This window comes from Pleurodeles waltl, chromosome 7 (assembly GCF_031143425.1).
Source record: "Pleurodeles waltl isolate 20211129_DDA chromosome 7, aPleWal1.hap1.20221129, whole genome shotgun sequence".
Classification (NCBI taxonomy): domain Eukaryota; kingdom Metazoa; phylum Chordata; class Amphibia; order Caudata; family Salamandridae; genus Pleurodeles; species Pleurodeles waltl.
In genome coordinates this window covers 1,139,698,002-1,139,718,819 of record NC_090446.1, presented here as the reverse complement: position 1 = coordinate 1,139,718,819, position 20,818 = coordinate 1,139,698,002, and the positions used below count along the sequence as shown (strand labels likewise).

Below are 20,818 nucleotides of genomic sequence, written 5' to 3'. Positions count from 1 at the left end.
TTCCTCATCATCTGAATCATCTTCCTCTTCCCAGGACCTCTTATTGTCTTTGGTTTGGCCAGAATCTTTGTTGGTTTTACAAGAGGCTTTCTTTCCCTGTGTCTCTTCTCCCTGGGTTATTGCCGGAAATAACTTCAACCCATCTACGATTCCCCTTCTCCACATTTTATTCTCATTGTCCCACCTAGCTTCTGCATATGATTTTTCTGCCCTTTTCAGCCTCCTTTGAAACCTTTCTTGTCTGTGTCTAAGAGCCATTAAGTCCCAAATCGCTAAAGCCTCATATTTTGCCGGTCTCGGAGGTGGCTTCTGTGTACTTAACATCCACCTCAGGTTTTCTAATACCTTTGGATTAAACGTCCCATGCTCTGGAAACGCTAAACACCCTTCTTTTTCCGTTAATTTGCGCCACTGTTTCATCCATAAACAAGGTGCGACACTTTTTTCTTCCATCACTATGTAACCCGGAGTACCCTCAGGTGGTGTAGGTTCACCATCAGTTGCTACAATATATACATCTCCTTTTAGAGCGCTTTTGAATGCCTTGACAAAATTCATTTTTGCAATTCTTTATTTCGTATTTAATCAGAAATGGCTTAGTCCCCAGAAAACTCTTCACCTGCCCTTTCTCAACCTATTGCCTCTCACGGACGGCAGCCAATCCGTGCGCGACCCCTCTCGGCATCTGACCTATCTCAGCGTGGCACCACTGATGTCACACTCACACACACTGCAGCTGACAAAGTCTTGCGGCTTGTCCGCTCCTTACTGACCCTTTACAATTCATACAAACTAATGCGAATTATTGCGAGCATCTTAAAATGACAACACAAATCTGTCGGTTTACTACAGGGAGGGTAACACATTTGCTTCAAAACTTTACAGAGATTTCACTTGAAGCCTCGGTCGCTACTCTCTCCTTCTCAGTTCCCACATACGCAAGCAGAATTCGACCTGCAAATCCTACTCTCGACTTGTCAATGACTCCTTCTAGTGCACTTTAGAATTTGTCAAATCTCCATTGAAGGTTTCACACATACATCATAACTCAAACTCGACTTGTCAACCACGCTGGATTGACCTATTAAACCGTATAGATTATAACATAAACCACATTTATCATCATACTCCGGAGTCTTAGACCTCAACGGGTCCGTACACGATAGTCAACCACGTGGATAATTTTGAGCAACAAGCGCTACATTCACATGAAGTATACCAACTTCCCTACTCTCATACTGTGGAGTACGCCCACTCCTGCTAACAACACTCAATTTGGCCTAAATACACACAAAATTTTCACAACCACCTGCAAGATGCATAAGCTTAAGCGAGCGCAAAGACCCTAACCACACATACTATGGCGCCAAGAACATTCCCAACTTATTTAGGCAGGCTCCGAGATCCCGGCAAAGCCATGGCGAACCTAGCAACCCATCATCTCTCCAAATTGCATTATCACAGAAAAAAAAATTAAACAATGAAACTCCGTCTTAGGGCCCCCAAGGGCCAAACCGTCGCTCTGCTACCAGAACTGTTAACGCGTCCTTCTATGTTAATTTATACACATCGGGACTCGTTTTAGGCCGATGAATCTTTTGACCCAGTGGTGAGACACCGTAAGACGAGATAACTAATCAATATACCAATCAATATATCAAATAAATTGTCAACATATATCACCACAATATATTTCACTTTAGACATTACAGTAGTAAACCTTCGGCGCAGCCATGACCTTTCAGTCATGAATAACCACACCTTATTGAAGTTTTGTGAATTTTATTCCCTATTGATTACAATCTAATAGCAAATGTAATAATCTCAAAACCAAGAAGCAAAAGAGCATAATCAAAATATGGTAATAATGCAAGGATTCACAAACATAAGATAGCAATATGAAGATAAACAAATCTAAACGCGTAAAACCTCATATGTGTTTAGTTCAGCATAGCACCACGTCGGTCATGTCAGTTACGTCAGTCAAGATGAAACGCCTCATCTAACCACAATTAGCATCAGCATGTTGGGCTTCATGCAAAAACAATTTAGAACATAAATTTAGAAAACATCTAACTAGGGTCTCTAGTCAAAAATATACAGCAGTTGGTACCTAGAAAGAAAAGGCAAACAAATGAATTTCCATTAGCAACAGCATAATTACCCTCCTCGAAATAGGTCAGCATACAGGATCAGTCTTCGTCTTCAGGACATCAGTTTGATCGCCGTCAGTCTATCTAATCTAAGGGCAGGGGACACTTCCCACATAAGGAGGAAAATGTAAAGGGACTTCTAAGGGTGAGGATGGTTTTTGTCTTAAGTCTCAATCACCAAATAGAGTGACAGAGTTTCTGGATGCAATCAATATCATTCCCTACCTAATGCCCTTTGTCTCTTGTGTCATGAGTTTTTATCCCTTTTTCATAATACATTCCCCCAAAATTCTATTGGATAGTCACTACACCCCACTATCTGTAACCTATCAAATTATACATTAAGTAATGCACTTGCCATTTTATGATAACTCATAACACTTTGATTGGTCTTCATAATTGACGTTTTTCGTAGGTGGCATATCCGGGGTTACTTCATTTTCTGGCACGTTCTTCGGGTCAAGAGTTCTCTTTTCCGTGATTCAATGTCCTTGAAAGTGTCCGTAATTGTTGCAAAGCTTATAATTTTTATACTAAAGCTGCTAGCACGCGGATGAGAAAAACTAGCATTGTTGCAAATAAGCAAAGAAAAGAACAATTGCTGGGTCATGGCCTTTTGCAAGTCAGCACACTGGAGAAACAGAAAAATACGCTTTAATATGAGAGCTACACAGCTAGTTTTCAATTCACGCTAACTTAAGGCTTATGGATTCTAATAAATGCAATCTTCGTACGTGTTAACATATTCAATTAATCATAATACAAGCAATTATTTCTTACAGTCGACATTAGTTTATGCATGTGAAAAATTCTCCACGTTTAAAATAAGTTTCAATGAATAATATTAGTGTTGTTCATATAAGCATTTCACATCTAAAATAGGTATTGTTTAAACTACGCTCTCTCACACCTAACAGACAGTAGCGAGAAAGACACTAGCTTGTTTCTAAAGCCAAATTGTTTGGGTTTGAGGGTGGAAAATCTTTTGTACAGCAATGTCAGCGCTGGTCTGTCCCCAACCGAGACACCTACGTTTCTGTAAAGGAGTAGCAGTGACTGCTGTGTCCGGCGCCCTGACTGGAGGTTGCAGCTTAATCAACATGGTTGAACTTGTTCACCTCTGGTTTCTCGCTCTTTTTTCAAACTTTAACTTCATCGCTGCTGCTCCTCTTCGATAAATGACACTCAGTTCCCATTTCCAGCTGGCCCTTCAAGGTGGTGATTTTGTAACCTGACCTGTTGAACAGATGGGCTGGTCTTGTGGGAGGTGGATGCATGGAATCTGCTGGATCTTTTTCTGGAAGGGGGAGGGGATTTCTCTCTGTTTGCTTCCCTATTTTATGTTGTGCTCTCTTTCACAACACCACGAGCTTCCACAATACGTGCCTAACCAGTTTTCATTCATAGGGACTCACCTTCGAGGCCTTGAGACAACCTCCACGTACGACCCATCAACACAGGAGTTCATCCTCAACAGTCCTACTGTATCCTCAATCAAGTGGTGGGCAGGTGGACGTAAGTGCCACTTCCTAGTTCACAGGGTGCTTGGTGAGTATGCGAGTGAGTAGTTATAACGGTCAGATGAGGAGCAGAGGAAGAGTTTGGGGGTTGGTGTGAACGATGAAATCGTGAGTATTGCTGGGCAAAGTTGAAGTGGAGTATTTAAATATTTCACCTATATTGCCTTTTCAGGGTAGAAGGCAAATGGTGCTCTAAAAACATTGGGCAAGGAGAAGCAGCTGTCTTTTCGTGTCGTGGGACAGAGTTTGTCAAGGACTTTACAGTTTGGGGGACACTTAGACATCAGCTTTTAAAACCTGGTTCCAGGTCATATGTTCATTTCTGTTACAGACTGCGACGCAGCTGCGAACTAAGCATTTACCTACAAGAGCTTTAGGAAGTTAGAATCCTTCATGAGAGCCCTTCAGACATTTATGGCATGCCTGGAAGACATACTGGTTGACAGAGTGAAGTCATTAGGTTATAGGCTCTTAAGTGCTCTTGATTTGCTTGTAGTAAGAAGAGGATCCAACACACATCACCACTATAAAATAGCATTGTAGTTTGCATGCCCAGTCGTGAGTACCCCAAGTAGACATCTTTAACAGTGTGTGTCCTGGGTTCGAAGTCAGATAGTCATGCTAACGCTGGACATTTATAAAAGTATACCTCCACTCTAAGAAAATAATAACCATGTGATTCCCAAAGATACAAATACATGATCTTCAATAAGCAAACTGCTTACTACACAGATCAAATATATAATTAATTGTTCATTTCCAAAATGCATTAAGGAATTCTCTGCCAGGTAACACAAATCTCATACCCTCTTCAGCTGCTGGTGAGCAATAACAAAACAGCAGCTGTGACAATTTACAACCTCTGAAGACTGAAATCTAGAAGCCTTATTGGTGAGGGGCTGGAAGTGTGTGCCCCCATGTTTAGGCACCATTTCTCACAAGACAAACCCTCCCAAATGAGCACCCGCTCTCAATTCATGGGATTCCATTGTAGAAACAAGAGGTGGTACGGAGCACGGAACAAAATAGTACTGTGCAATCTTTGTTAGTAGAACATAACATTTGTGAGCCAAAGGGCTCTGGGTATAAAAGGTTAGAAACATAAAAGGTGCTGAACAATGCAAACACTCACTCGCAGTCACAGATCTGGGTTTAATCCATCGTTCTTTTGCTCACTATGCCAATCCAGTTTGGACCCAGACATATGCAAATCGGTCTAACCCTGTTCCTCATGGAAATAGTCCAGCCCGAACTGCCAGGCCAGGTCCTCCCTGGGCCGGAAACAAGCATCCTGGGACCGGTTTCAGGGTACCACCCTTCATCAGCCAGATGGCTGGGTCCAAATTGGAATAGTAAACAAAAAAACGGATTGATTTGTTCTGCGTTCCATCCATCAACTGTTCTTTTTGCATGTGAGTATAGAAGGTGGCATAGTGTCCTATGAGATCAAGGGTCAAGTCCCCAAAACCAGCAAATACTACAGGACAAATTGTTTAAGCTGTAATCTAGCACTCACAGTTTGCCAACCTAGTACTGCATGAAAGATAAAACACACACCATGCCTTGGGCTGGAGAGTGGAAATAGTGTCTAGATGTAAAACCTGGGTTCAAAGCAGTGCATTCATCCAGATCAGTTATCTGGGATTGTGCCATGCTCCAAAGAGGTACTGTATTGGTAAAAGTAATAGTGAATAGTGCTCTCAGTGAATAGTTCCCATTGCAGGCTTTTATCCAAGGTCCTTCCTGCACTACCTGTTCTTTCACAAAGAATGATAATGTAAGAAATGTGTGGGCTGGTTTTTATTGTGGGGAAGTGCAGTGCAGAAGCTGCAGAAGGGCCCTACAGATCTGGATGGTCAAGGCTGGAGTGCTTTGTGATTGAGATGAAAATAACTTTGGAAACTTTGGGTGTGTGAAAAACAAGAGAACACAAAAAGAGCAAAGGGAGCTGAAGTCCTGAACAGAAGTGTGGTAGAAAACCATCGCTATGATGTAGCAACACTTAAACTTTAAGCAGTGATCTGAGTCAGAGGAGTTATGTGAAAATACTAGAAGTGAGGTAGAATAATCTAGAGATAGAGAACTGGGGCAGATGAAGTAACTTATTTTAAGGTTTCGAATTACAGTCAAAGTGATTTAAGGGTGAGATAAAAAGTACACCAGCAAGAGGCTAATGCTGGAAATGCTTTGTTGTTAGTCTAGGAAGAATTAGTGTCCTGGGTGGCCTGATGAAGGAGGGTGTTAAAAAATAAGGGTCCACCTGGTACTTCTGAACGCATTGTTAACTGTAACCCTTCTCTGTACTCTCCATGTTGCTTTGTAGTTGGAAAGACCTCTAACCACGCAGTTGTGTTGGCTCAGTTGTACACCCAAGGACAGTGCCAGGGCCTCCACGCCTTCATTGTGCCCATACGCCATATGGACACTCATCAACCACTTTCAGGTGAATAAACATCCCTGCAATCGGAGGAGGAAGGGGACAGAGAGTGCATATGCTGGGGGCCGCATAAATGTATAATCGCCACAAAAGAAAGCCATGGCCTGGGCTTACAGAATAGGCCTCATCAGACATGTGATGCCTGTGATGCAAAACGTATCCTTGGGATGTAACAACATGACCTCAGATTCAGACCATGTTTCAAGATTTCATTCTTAATACAGTTACTAATTGTGACATTGGGTAGTTCATTTGCACCCCACCTCGTTTGGTAGTCAGTATCTTACTTACAAATCACGACTGACACATTTTCTGAAACTGCAGAGTACCATAGGGGTCTGTGTTATCCCCCTACCTTTCAATTTATGTGTGGTCACAGTGGTCCATTTGAGCTACTTCTAGGGATTATTGCTGTTCTTACACATTCATGATACACAGATCTGTTTTACAGTTGATTGTGTCTCTAGCGTTAAAACTGACAATCTTGGCAATTGTCTGACAAGATTTCAGTTATGGATTACCCAAATCAACTGAAATTAAACGGAAGGAAATCAGAAATTCTAGCTCCCTTTCATCTGTTAACCAGGGGCGTATCTTCAGGGGGTGTTTGGGAGGTGGATGTTTGGGATGATGCACCCCCTAATAAATGTATTTCATGATAAATGGTTGGGTGAAGGTACTTTCAGTCAGGTATAGTGAGGTGTTTATCAGATTTTAGCAGAAATGTATACACACACAAACAAAAACACACACACTCTCTTCCTCTCTCGGTTTGTGAAGACTTCAAAATGTTGGTTATTTCACAAAATAATGTGTTTTCTTTCACTTAGTACCCCTACAAATATGCATTCTGCTCCCTTTCCACTGCCCTTTATGCCCCTCTTGTGTGCACAGCTTGTCATATAATGTATTTTAACTGTTGGGAAGTCTAAAGCTCATTCCCCGTCACTCACCCCACCCCTCACCAATATTACTGACCAAGCTACACTCCTGCGGTCAACTGTGTAGAGTTGTTTCTTTTGGCCACCATTTCTAGATCAAAAACCTGCACCAGTTCAATGTGTGAGAAGCGTTGGTGTACAATTTGACATGGGTATCAAGCTGAATGATCAAGTTAAGTATGTAGTGAGCGCCTGTTTTCTTCAACTGAGGATTCTGAAACTGACCATCCATTTATTTTACATCCCACAAAGAGTCCAGATCATGAGTGCTTTTATTTCTGCCAGGTTGGTCTACTGCAACCCAGTCTACCTGGACCTGCAAATATATAATCCATTATAAACATGATTCAGTATCTCCAGCTCTGCCAAACTCCACTGGCTTTCAGTAAGCAAAGAACAACGTTTAATTCTATGATCATAGCGCAAACCCTATATTCAGCAGATTCACTTTTTACAAACCAAGATTTTGAAGATCTGAAAATGCATCTCTACTTCCTATTTTTGTATTTCATCAAGCCATAACTGGAGGCAGAGTTTTTTCAATGTATGCAGGAAAATTGAGAAATAGTATGACAATCAAACTATGGGTGGAACCGGTTCTGTTGAATGTTTGGGCATTTTTGAAGACTGACTCTTTCTAACTTATAATGCTTGGCATAACACGGTTTAGTGTAGACCTCTTGTAGTGAAACTGAGCCTCACAGAACCTTTAGGTGAATGTTTACACTTAAAAAATAATAAAATTAAATGCCCTTGCAAATGTCTGTACAGGGAACCTGATTGATGGTAATTTTGACACAGGTGTGACTGTTGGGGACATCGGGCCAAAGTTTGGCTTTGAGGAAAATGATAATGGCTTTTTGAAACTGGACAACGTTCGCATCCCCCGAGAGAACATGCTAATGAAGTATGCCCAGGTAAGGAAAGCTTGTGCTGTTAAACACAGCAAGGTGGTTTACCCAACTGCTACTGTTGCTGCTAGTTCTGCTAGTGATGTTGCTGCTACAGTCCCCTGGTGCCATTGCTTCCCTAGACTGTCTTACTGCTTTCTTCCATGGGCCCACCACCCTAGTGATGACTCTGCCATCTGCCAGTAACCATATTGGATCCTGTGGATAGATATTTGTTACCTTTCTTCAGGTGGAGCCCAATGGAACATATGTAAAGCCGGTGAGCGAGAAATTGACGTACGGCACCATGGTGTTCATGCGCTCCATTACTGTCAGAGCGGCCGCACGCAGCCTGTCCAGAGCATGCACCATTGCAATCCGATACAGTGCTGTGCGACACCAGTCTGAGTTGAAGCCCGGGTAAGGAGCAAATGGTTTGTATGTAGTGTATCGTTCAACCACCCACTGCTTTTATGTAAGACACTACAGCTAAAAGAAACATTGAAAATATCATATAGTCGTTGAGGATTTCATCTGAAAAGCAGACATTCTGCATTTCGCTACCAGTGGATCTTTCATAGACTTGTTTGCTTTAAATTATTCTTTGCCATTAGTCTTGGAATTCCCTTACTATTAAAACTCTCAGTTTGATAATGTTTTAGCTTATCCAACTCTTTGTCTGTGTCTGCACTGTGGGTAAGGCATTTCCTGGAGTCCAGCATACCTCAGATTTTCCATCTCCTGTAAAAGGCATCCTAATTTCATGATTTTCAACTACCTATAAGAATTTGAAGATGGAAACTGGTATAGCATTTTACTGATCGGCCACAGAGCATTTGTAACATTTCCGTACTCTAAGGCACTGTCTCTGGATCGCTCAGATAGGGTCATTTCTAACAATGGCTAAGCCTCCGTTGAAGTGCAAGAAGACATTCTCAAAGTCCTCTCAAACTTGCTGCTTTCAAAAGATCTAAAGAAGTATCACATTTTTGGAATGCATACCATGCATGCTCCCCACGATTGCAAGATTAAACAAATATTTTGAGCCAAAATATTGAAGGATACAGAGAGTAAATTTAATTTTGCCCTCACAGAGGCTGCTTCATAAGGTGAGCAGTCAGAAGTGCTTCTCCTATTTCTGCATCAAACAATTGCACAAACATGTCAGCCTGTTGATTTCCTGTGTTCTCAAGTTGAAAAGACGAAAAGACAAAAGTTTATTAATTGACCTATACTTCCTCTGTGTAAATAATTCTTTCCTCCACTTACAAATTGTCCTACTCATCAATGACAAAAAAATGACAAAACCTCTTGTACCCCAACAATATAGTATAGGTTGTTTGACAACAGTCTCATCCCCGTTTTCTTCATCAGCTGAAAAGCCTTGCCCATCAACCACCACTCATGCGTTGACAACTTCCCAATCATTTTTAACGCCAACCAAACAATTGTTAGTAACATTTTCATTGATGACGCGCACATCAATGTAAGTATCCTTGTCAACAATCAAGAAAACATTGACAACCTAGAAATAAACACAGTACATGAATGGTTCACCAAAGTCTCTTCATCTAAATCTGTGGGCCAGTTTTATATTTTGGTGTAGAGGGAACTCTGTCACAATAAAGATGGAGTTTCCTTCCCGCCACAACTATGGTCCGTCTGCCCACCTGTTTTAAATGCAGGCAGACCATCTCTACTATGATCAAACTTCTTTGACAGCTTGACTAAGGGCCATCCGAGCTTTGGCTATATGTCCACCTGCCTAATTTAGATGGGCTGACAGATAGCCGTTTTTTCAATGTCCACCATCACTGTCGCTTAGGTTCTCATTAGGGTAATTAGGCTACAGGATTTAGGCGGTAGGATCGCCTAGGTTGTGGGTACTGAGTACAATTCCACACCTGGTGACACCTGTCTGCCTAATCCGGGGTTTCCGGCTAACTAGCAGGGCCCATCTCTGACCGAGATGATTGTGGCAACTGAGCTCATGGTACAATAGACTCCCCAGGAAATTGTGGTATATCAGATCGCATCCTGTTCTCTCAGTTACCAAGATCTCACTCAGGCAAAGACAACAGAGGCAGAATATATTTAAATAAGCATTTATTAAAATATTAGTATTCTACATAAAAGCAGGTGCATGGCAATAACGACAATAATAAAAGACAAATAGGAGCAGGCATGTGACTAAAAGTGTAAAACACAAAAACAGCCCTACCATGCTGCCTAAACCAGGGAGTAGATCTATAACCCCCACCCTGCGCTAAGTATGAGCACAGCATGCTAAGCCTAATCTGCCCTTCGGGTTTCCCCATGGAAGAATATCATTCCTTATACCTTGAAAAGAGGCCTAAAGTCTATAAAGACTCCATCCCCATCGGGATCAGGGCTCGGTCGTCTAAGCAGGTAGCTGTAGTGAAGCTTGTAGCAATCAGCATGCAGTTGTGGTCATCTGGCTGGAATCTCCCTCAAACGTGTCTAGGACGAAGGGGTGTTTTATAATAAAACAGCTGGCGTTCTAAGAAATGGTCCCCACGTATGAGTGTGTTGTTCTCTGTAAATGCAGGAGACACAGCATACCACGTTTGTCGGCAGCCCTATCTGACTGTAGCCTTGGCAAGGCTCAAAGTGAACTATATGTCCTACCAAGAACGCAATGCTTTCTTAGGCGACAGGACAACAAGATAGAGAGAAACAAATCAGCACCACAAATGAAGCTATTGCAGAAAAATAAAGCAATGCTGAATAAAACGTAGGTGGGTGAAAGTGCACAGCTGCAAGCCTAGTTAGCTACAATAACGTGCCTAAAACATGACTTAAATGGATACACAACACCACCATGGAAAATTTGATATTAAGGAGCACTGAAAAAACGGAAACTCCCATGGTGAGAGAGCATTTTTTTAAAATTTTCAATAAGGACATCCTGTTTTGAGATTTTCTTTTTGCAAATACATTTTTTTAAACTTTGATGTGCCTGCAAAGTTACAATGCATTGGTAGGAACTGCCATGATCAAATCAAATCAGGGTTTATAAGGTGCATCTACTCACCCGTAAGGGTCTCAAGATGTTAAGGGGGTTTGTCCTCTGAGCTTCAGTTGAAAAGCCAGGTTTTAAGGCCCTTCCTGAATTGAGTTAGCAATGATGACTGCCTCAGGTGCAGGTGCAGGTGCAGGTGATGATGGTTCCTGTCAGTGCTTGAAATGTCTGCCGGGCTTGCGAACATTTCAAAATTTGGTGGACAGCACCTCCATCAGGGAAATGGATTAATGTACTTCCTTGATCTGGCAGAGAATGGGCAGTACCCCATAAAAATACATCAGGCCCTTCGTTGATTTTCAGCCTCAGTTTGCTCACCGTACTCTAAATGATTTATGTAATGATGGAGGCATTTCCAACAGAGGTGTAAAGGGAATTACATGATATTAAAGAAAAATGGGGCTTCTTCCAGTTCTCCTTCCATTATTACTGTTACCCGTGGCCTCAAAAGATTGCATACCCCAACTGTTGGGAACCAGATTGTTAGACCACTGGAAAGAGAGGCCTCAGTCGTATTATGTGGCTGAACTCCCACAGAGTAAGACAAGAGTAAGTAAACTGGTTTCTGTAAGCAATCCCGAGCTTACCTATATATCTTGGCACACGCTTCAAGTCATACATGTAACACATGAACAGCAAAACCGGACCTTTAAAAAAATACTTAATACATTTCCGAACCAAATGTAGGTAAAAGTAAACAGTTTATGGATTTAAAGGATACAGAAATAAAGCCAATAGAAAGTAGATACCATATTTTATTATAATACAGAAAAGGGATGAGAGTATTATTTATTTATTTAATGTGCCTATTAGTTGTTCTCCCAAAATACAACATATTACTTACTAAAGAACGACCAGGCTCAAATGAGTAGTAAACTCAGACAAGTATAGTATGACTAAATCACACTTATTGTATTCTTAAATGATGATTTGTGTATCAACCACTGTTGAAATTTCTCTTCAGGGTGACAGAAACGCTTAGTATGAAAATGGAAATGACCCTTCATCCATTTATAGTGGCATGCTTCATCATCGGGGTTACTCCACTGTGAGCATCGATCATGGGCTCCTCAGGCTGTATGTGAGCCCTTAGATATCTTTTATATTGTTCTTTATTGATTGTAATATCTAGACGCCAGAATTGATGGTATTAATATTGTGACAGGTGACGAAGTGTAAGTATGTATGTTTACTAAAGTAATACATAAAGAGCCTACCCTGCACAAGATTAAAAGCAAAACCTGAGTATGAGGATGTCAAAGTTATTAGAATATCTTCCTCATATTCCCTATTGGTTAACATGTTTTAGACCTTATGGTCTTCTCCGTCATCTATAGGCTTTTTCAGGATCTTACTGGCAACCCTACAATAGATACTCTATTTATGCCCTAACTCTGTAGTGCCAGTTGTTAAAGATCACCCATAACTAAACTTCAGCCGTCTTCAGGGTACTGATAGGAAGAACACACCTCTTAACCAGTGCAGTATGGTGCAGAATGCTGTGGAACAGTAAACCAAAACAGGTCAGAGTATGCTTAGACCATGGGTCTCCTACGTGTAGCTCAGGAGTTACTGGCAGCTCGCCACCACCCTTGAAACAGATCTTCAAAGTGAAGTTCATCACAGTACATTGTTCAAAGGGCTTATGCACATTAAAGAAGACAGCTAATTTCAAGACCCTTAGATCGACAGCCAGTCAAATCAATGGAAGTGCCTCATGCTAAGACACACAAGGAGATTTGAGATGTTGTAGGCACCACTACATTAATCATTCAATCTATGTGACAATATGACAAGGAGTGAAGCGTGCCAGCAATAGCCACAGCTGGAGCTAGTGTGCAGTCACCTATGCATGGACCAGCAGGAACCTGAGAGGAAATGTGTGAGTTGAGTACATGATTGTTGCTCCCTGGAAACTCTGCCCAGTATCACTACCACCAAAAGTTTGTTGCTTCTCTTCATACCGGGAACATGTCTGACACAATTACGTCTATTTCTGCCATATTAGTGGGCCTTGCTTAATTGTTGATGCCCTTAGCATAATGTGCATTCCTGGCCTATTTGTGCATACTGGCAGCCATCATTGACATTGTGTGAACTTGACTGACCTAATTTTCGCAACCTCAGCCATGACGTATTGTGAGCATCCTGTTGTGGTGTCCAGCCTTCGCACAGCGGTGCCGTTGAACATTATTGGCATGTTACAGGCATGCTTTGTGTTATGGAATGCATTCATGACGTGATCATATAGCCAGGGCCTTTGAATCAGATCCTGCCATGTAGTATCTGTACATGTGAGTGCTTGATGATCAAGACAAGATCATGTTTGGGGGACTGCGTTTTTCCTAAAAATTAAAAATGGTATTTTAAGGGTAAAAATGTGGTTTCCTTCTGAAAGTTTGTTTGCCAAAAATGGAAGTGGTATTGGATAAAAAAAATGTCTATTTTCAGAAACAGATATGTTGATGAAGATGAAAAGATTGCTCATCCAAACCATATTAAAGCTGATAGTTGAATGGTATTTATTGTTATGTCATTTCTGTCAGAAAGCATGTGCTGCTTCTGGTGTTATTTCATTAGTCACGTGGAGGCACTGCATATTGATAACACCTGTCCTGGCATTTCTTCTCGTAACCCCGCCTGAAATCTTTGGTTGGTGTTTAGTGTTGTTAGTGACTGTGGTCACTATTGTTCAGTGATAACATTTGTTAGTAGCTCGGGATGATTTTTCGTAAACTGAAGTAGATCTCATGAGAAAGAAACCCCTGGTTTAGACTGATACGGTTAAATAATAAATCACAGGTGTTATTAATACACTGCATTCATGTACAAGACAAGGTTCCGTATAAAGGGTTAACTTAGAGCTCCAATATATACGTACGCATTTTGAGAATTAAAGTTTGTATTACTGATATGTCAAAAACGAGAGCAACCCTTTAAAATTAGGCAAGTAGCTAAATACAAAATGACAAAATTTAAAATTATGCCCATGGCGGGTGGACCATATAACAAACAATTCAGGTTTTGAATTCAAATGTTCAATACCGTTGTTTATCTGCTCCTACTAGTGGAGGGTTCCTATTTAAGATGTTTTCACAAAACATCAACCAATCATTAAAGTGATCAATCGGTCATGAAAAACCGCAGGGCCGCAGGGACCGTAGAGGCGGGTGAGACCACTGATCAAATATTCTTTAATGGTTCACAGTGCCAGTTTACCTATTGCTGTGTTCCACAGTTACAGTTATGCTCATGCGACTTGATCCAGGCATACGGTATAACTATGATTGTGTATTCCAATGTTCAGTCTGCCTTTTTAGAAAAGTTCACCTGTGTTTTCTCTTTTTTATAACTTATTTTTATGACTTTTTCCCAAAAAACAACTCAGGCATTGATTATACATGCATTTTTAATTTAAAGACAAAACACATCATAATGCAGGAGATAATTACATTGGCTTAAAAACAAGCCTACCTTTATTCCAGGCCACCACATGGTACCACCTCAGTGACCTGCCTTTTGTTTGTCCTTCTTTTATTATCGAAAAGCACGTCATAGAATTATTATTGTTCAGCTTAATGGCCGTGGCTGCTCACCCACTCTGTGGCTTCCAAATGCTATTGTCAGGCAGTTGGAGCTGGAAGTTACAGGGCGTGGGTGCACTTTTGTGGGCTCCTGCTTTTATTCAATAACTTAAAGAAACCTTACTAACACCGCCATGGGAAGGCTGGCAGAATGGGGCCATCAGGGGGCCCCCATGGACAACCCCAGTGCACATTTCACTGCCCGAATCCTATTACCTCCAAGCATGCATTGGTGGTTTTCTTTGCCCCTTTCCAAGATGATGGCCTTTCCTGTTTTCTTCAAGGTATATTCCAAATCCAAGATGGCATTTTTCCTTTTTCCTGCTTGTCACTTCCTGTTCATCAGAATATAAGGTGTCTAGGTTCTTCTCTTCCTTGCCATGCAACACTGCCTGTTTGGTGGTGGTTCCTCCCTCCCGTTAGCTGTTCCTGTGGAGTATATCCTGTTATTTCGCCTGTGGTTTCTCAGCAGTTCCATTCCTTGAAGTTCTGGTATCCTGAAGTTCTCTTCCTGCACAAGAGGGTTTTTCCATTTGGGGTTTTCACTCTGGGACTCCTTCTGGAGGGAATGGACTGCTTTGACATCTAACTTGTTTGCAGCACCGTGGCTACCGGAAAGGGTCACCCCATGTCAGACAGACCAGAATGTGTACGATCCTAAGTCGCACTCCTGTCTCATCTGGCAAGGACGGTAGGAGAAGGGCGGAATGTGACAGATTGCAACGCCCAAAATCCCTTTTTGGTCCTAAAGTTATGGAAGATCCATTGGAGGAGGCAGAGGAAAATCTCAATCACTAATGTACACTGTGCAACAACAGGCTCAAGAGATGCAGGGGCTATATGCCAAAAATGATCCCAATAAGCTGAAATAATTTCTTGATTCTTTGATGGTCTTTTTTGAATTATATCCGTCTCAATTTACTCAGAATAAGATCAAGGTAGGATACCTTATCAGTGCCTTGTCTTGTCCGGCTCTGGCTTGGGAAACCCCTCTGTAAGCCACGGACGATCCCAGGTTGTCCCATTATTCCACCTTTGTTGCTGCCTTCAAACATATGTTTGAACAACCCGAATTGGAATCCTCTGTTAGAGGCATTGTATGACATCCAGCAAGGTAACCAGGACGTCTTACAATATATAAGAAGGTCCCTATCTCGGCCAGACCAGAACGTGCAAGATCCGAAGTTGCACTCCTGCCTCATGTGACAAGGACGGTAAGAGAAGGGCAGAACATGTTATATATAAGTGGATGAAGATTGTGTGCAAGATTGTACGTTTGATGTTCACGAAATGGCACTTACTGTTGATGTGGATCTTCAAGGGGATCAACGAGTCAAGGGCCCGTTTTGCAAGGTGAAAATTGGTGATATACTATTGCATATTAGAGCTGTTGCTGATGCTTCTGTTGCAGTAATTTTACATGTGATACAACATTGCTCTAATGAGGTAATCATACCACCTATAAATATTTCACCAAATACATATGGGGGTCAAGACATTGATATGCTGAAATATTTGTTAGAAAATATGTCATGTCGGGGCAGACATGTCAAGGCTAAGGTTTATGTAGCAGCGAAAGGAAAAAGTATACTGAGTTCCCAGGATTTGACGAAAATGGGTGTAAAATTTGTGCTTGAGTCTAAGAATCCAGTACAGTTGAATGACTCACATGTTGCTCTTATAGATTAACTAGATGATGATGATGATTTGGACAAACGTTTAGGAAGTTACCCAGAAGTCTTTGATACAAAGATTGGAAATTAATTTGAACATTTAATGAAGCTTAATCGAAATGCAATTCTCATGGTATATGAGGTCAGACCAATTCCACTTAGTGTGAGAAAACATCTCAAGAAGTTGTTGAACAAATTTGTTGAACCACCACCCATCTCCCTCCTCCCACCTCACTGCCGAAATCTGGAATGACCTCCTCTCCCACCTGAGCCCCTCGCACACCCCACTCGACTTTGGGAAGATGTGGCTCTTTGAGGAGTAGCTGCTGATTCACAGCAACATCCCTCAGTGCCCTCAAGCCCCCTGAGGTGATGAGCCGCGCTTTAAAAATCTAATGATTAATTGATTGATTGAAGGAGGTGTAATAATCCTCTCAGATTCATCGGAGTGGGTCAGTCCCATTGTGATAGTCCAGAAAAAGAACTGGAGTTATTTATTTGTAAACCAATTTATGCACCCTCAAAAACAATATAGTGTTGGGTTGCCACCCACTCCTCAAAATTCAGGATTTACTAGCCAACATTAGAGATGCAAACATTTTCAGTCTTCTAGACTTGAGGTCAGCATACGATCAGAACCCCTTAGCACCAGAGTATCATGATGTTACCACCTTTTTGTCACTCTTTGAGGCATATAGGTTTCTAAGATTACCTTTCAGTTTGGCCTCAGCGGCAAGCATATTTCAGAAACGAATGCACATCTTAGCAGGGATTAATGGTGTCCAGACGACATATTGATATTTTCTGAGTCAGGGACAGACCACAAAAAAATGTTGAGAAAAGTGTTTAACAACTTCAAAGGTGTGGGAATCACACTTAAACGTGATAAAGGCCAGTTTTTAACGGATAAATTGGATTACTTGGATAATACCATCTCAACCTCAGGGATCAAACCCAAATTCTCAATCACATAGGCCATTTCAGAGGTTGCACCCCCAATAGACAAAAACGCTCTACGATCATTCCTAGGAATGAGTGAGTGTTACTCCAGTTTTTTTCAGGATATGCTCCAGTGGTCTAACTCCTACGGAACTTCTTAAAAAGGGTGCGGCATTTAAATGTAATGTCATCACTGTTGAAGCTTTTCAGAAAATTAAACAACTAATTCTCGATGCTCCTGCCCTATCATCTTACACATCTGGTCAAAAATATTTTGTCACAGTAGATGTCAGTTAGCATGGTCTGGGTGCTGTTTTGTCTCAGTGGGGATCAGGCAGGGAGCATATCATTGCCTTTGCATCAAGAATTCTAAAACAAGCAGAGGCTGACTACAGCACAATCGGGAGAGGCTCTTGCCTGTTCCCGGGCCGTAGAAAAATGTAAAATATTTTTATGGAGGACCAACTTCGAGATCTTCACTGATCACAAATCACTTTGCATTAGCCTAGTGACAATGGGACAGGCAAGGCCTCTTCAAGGTTGGTGAGACTGTTCTCACAATTATTCCAAGCTGAAATAAAGTCCAAGGGCTCTTATTACAAGTTAATGCTTAGAGTGACATAGGTAATTCTCAAAACCAGACTATAAAGACACATAATCATAATGGGTTGCCCAAACCTCCTAAACAAGTTCAGGCAAATTACCATCAGAAACAATAAGCACTCAATAATAGCAATGCACAAGAGCAATAGAAAAATCAGAAAAGGAGGAACGATGTTCTGTCTAATCCTGTTAAACATTTGACAGTTAAAATTCCACAATAATAATATGGGCAAAGGGAAAGCCCTACAAATTAGTAATTCAATTTAGCATGTGTTGGGTTAAATACATGTGGGCAGAAAGACAAAAAGTTAAAAAAGGACAAAAATAATTTGGAAAAAGGAAATCTGGGGAATTAAGACACTAACTAAGGTTAACAAAAAGTGTGTAAAAAGGGAAGGGGTCAGCATTTCAGAAACGTAATCAAGAGTCTTCTTTAGGTCAGGAATAAATCTTTCTAAGTCTCAGCAAGGCATTTCAGATCGGCAAAGGGTAGAGAGGGTTATACCTCTCAGAGTCCCAGGGATTCAGCAAGCGGCGAGATGTAGAAGGGATTCTGCTTCTGACGAAAATCCAGGTGAGGAATGGTATATTAAAGTTCATAAGGCACAATGATTTGTCCATCCATCACGCCATATGACTCAGAAGATGGAAAGTTCATATGATTCAAACTGCAATATCAGGGAAAATTCTCAGGCTCTTCATGTGAATGGCTTCCATCTGTACTTTCCCATGCAAATTTGAAACATTTTATATACATGTTTATTCCACGGTTCCTGAATGTATATGTCTCACGATTTATCTCACAAGGCTGTAATGCATAAAATAAAATAATATTTATTTCCAAGCTAGCTTTCTCATGAAAATATCTGAAAGAAAAGTTCAAGTTAACAAGAAAGACTAAAAATGTTATGCACAGTCACAAAGCAGTGCCTTGCAGGCCTCACTTAGGCTAATGCAAGTGGACTAAAGCAGCACATTCATTTATATATTTAATAATTAACATTTTAAACCATAAATTAATTATTAATAAGCTATTGGATTTGTTCAGGTTACAATAAATTTAAAACAACAATCTCTGCTAATCCTTTCATTCAATTATTGGGTAATACTACAATCTCTACATGTGCATGTTACTTTGAAAATTTGTCTTTACGTAAAATCTATTATCGTATTAATGCACACAGTTAGTTTTCCTCATGAATGATAACATAAAGGGAAAATCATTTTTTAAGCATAAAGTTAAAACACTACCACATGGTTTTCGACTGCTGAGCTAGAGTGAAGGCACAGCTGAACTAGTAATACCTTAATTAACATAATGCATAGATTGTAACATATAAACAATCAATGTGATATGAGGGACAGTACAAACATTTCTGCTACATCAGTTCTCCCCTCTGATGGCGAACCAAGCCATCACATAAAACTTCAGCTCTCATTTTTAATGAGACAGCTCAAATTTCTGAGGTCGTTCCAGGAAAGATCGTCTGGACTCCTCTAACTGCTTGATGTCACTATAATACATGCATCTTCTAGTTTCCATCAAAAACTCTTCTTTCCTTTCTCCTCTCCTTACTCTGGCTTCTTTCAGCATCTTGATCAACTTATATAGACCAACTGCAACTAGGGCACACAGGGCTATAATCAAAATAGGCCTCAAGATTGTTCCAATAAGTAATTTTCCTAAACTTCCAAACCATTTTCCAACAGCTGAAAATCCACAACTAATTTCTTCCCATGCACCTGTTGCTTCTAACTCCTTCAGGCCCTTTTTCGATTCTGTCATGTTCGAAATATGCTTCCTCAACTCCGTACTATTATCCAGGATGTAAGTGCAGCACTGTTGAACTTGTGACATTTTGCAAACTCTGCCATTTTTTGCAAGAAGACTGTCAAACACAAGATGATTTTGCAAAGTCATTGACCTTAGGGCAACTATTTCTGTGTCTACTGACAAGAATGCACCTGCAATGTCTGTCGAAAGCTTATCTACAATAGTCAATAACTTCATATCTTGTGATCATTCACAGTAACACCTACTGATGGAATTATGGCACTAAAGATGTCACCTACTATTTTTGAAGCACTGACACCTCTCTTAACTCTGGTGTTTGACTTCTTAGTCCCAAAGTGGATCATTCAAATGCTCCACATGATAAATCTTTGGGCTCCTAGATAACATGTACCAGCTTTCGGCACCTTGTAATACAATCCTTGTATGGTATGTTCAGCTAACATAAATGTCCATACACTTTTAAATGAAAACACATCCACATTCACTAGTCCTTACAAAAAGTGTGTCAGTCTTTGATTTGGGTCTTTTTGCACATCATTTCCCTACATTTTGCCAATCAATTGCTAAACATTATTGGTTTCCAGCTACTGAATGAGGTTCTTCTCTTTCCCAATTTGGTAATACTATCCCCTTTTCTACTTTAGCTTTCATAGCTCTTTTTCTGTCATCAACTTGTCCAATGAATTATATTTCTACAAGGATCAAAATACATGTCAGGTTATTTCTGTGGGCAAATTCTGTTCCAAATGTCAAATAAACCGCAATGCTGGTCATGTGTTTAATGATCACGACAATTGAGAAAACTAAATCATAATTTGAATAATAATGGTGATACTGCGCCTGCTGATACAAAATTGTTAACAACAGGCTACAGGAAATCCCATAAGTCAGGGAGATACTATGATAAGTAATTCCCTCACTAACTGATGATGGCAACTGTGTACACACATAACAGTCTCTAACGCCATTGTTTCTAAGTATTCATAAAGTAGCTTAGAATACTTATTTGCAGACACACCACCCCTGTCTCCATCTGTGTGTAAGTCTTTCTCACTGTATAATATTTCCCCACCCTCTATGGGGCTTACAAGACTCGGAGCAATCGTTGATCTGACCTTCTCTGAACTACTGGGTGTGGGTAAACTCAATCCAAATAATAATAATATCATCATAACAACTGGCACAACTAATAATCCAACACAGATGTACCTAAGCTTACTTTTTTTGTTTCCAGTAGGCT

At 40.8% G+C, this 20,818-nt stretch overlaps 1 protein-coding gene across 1 annotated transcript in view; it reads left to right on the top strand.

Annotated features, from left to right (window-relative positions):
- The window catches only part of LOC138246033 (peroxisomal acyl-coenzyme A oxidase 1-like), a 313,836-nt gene that overhangs the window by 131,057 nt on the left and 161,961 nt on the right, over positions 1-20,818 (top strand). The window contains exons 4-7 of the mRNA XM_069200202.1: positions 3,561-3,668; positions 5,997-6,116; positions 7,853-7,968; positions 8,192-8,361. Coding sequence (XP_069056303.1) covers positions 3,561-3,668; positions 5,997-6,116; positions 7,853-7,968; positions 8,192-8,361 — 514 coding nt within the window. The remainder of the gene's footprint in view (positions 1-3,560; positions 3,669-5,996; positions 6,117-7,852; positions 7,969-8,191; positions 8,362-20,818) is intronic.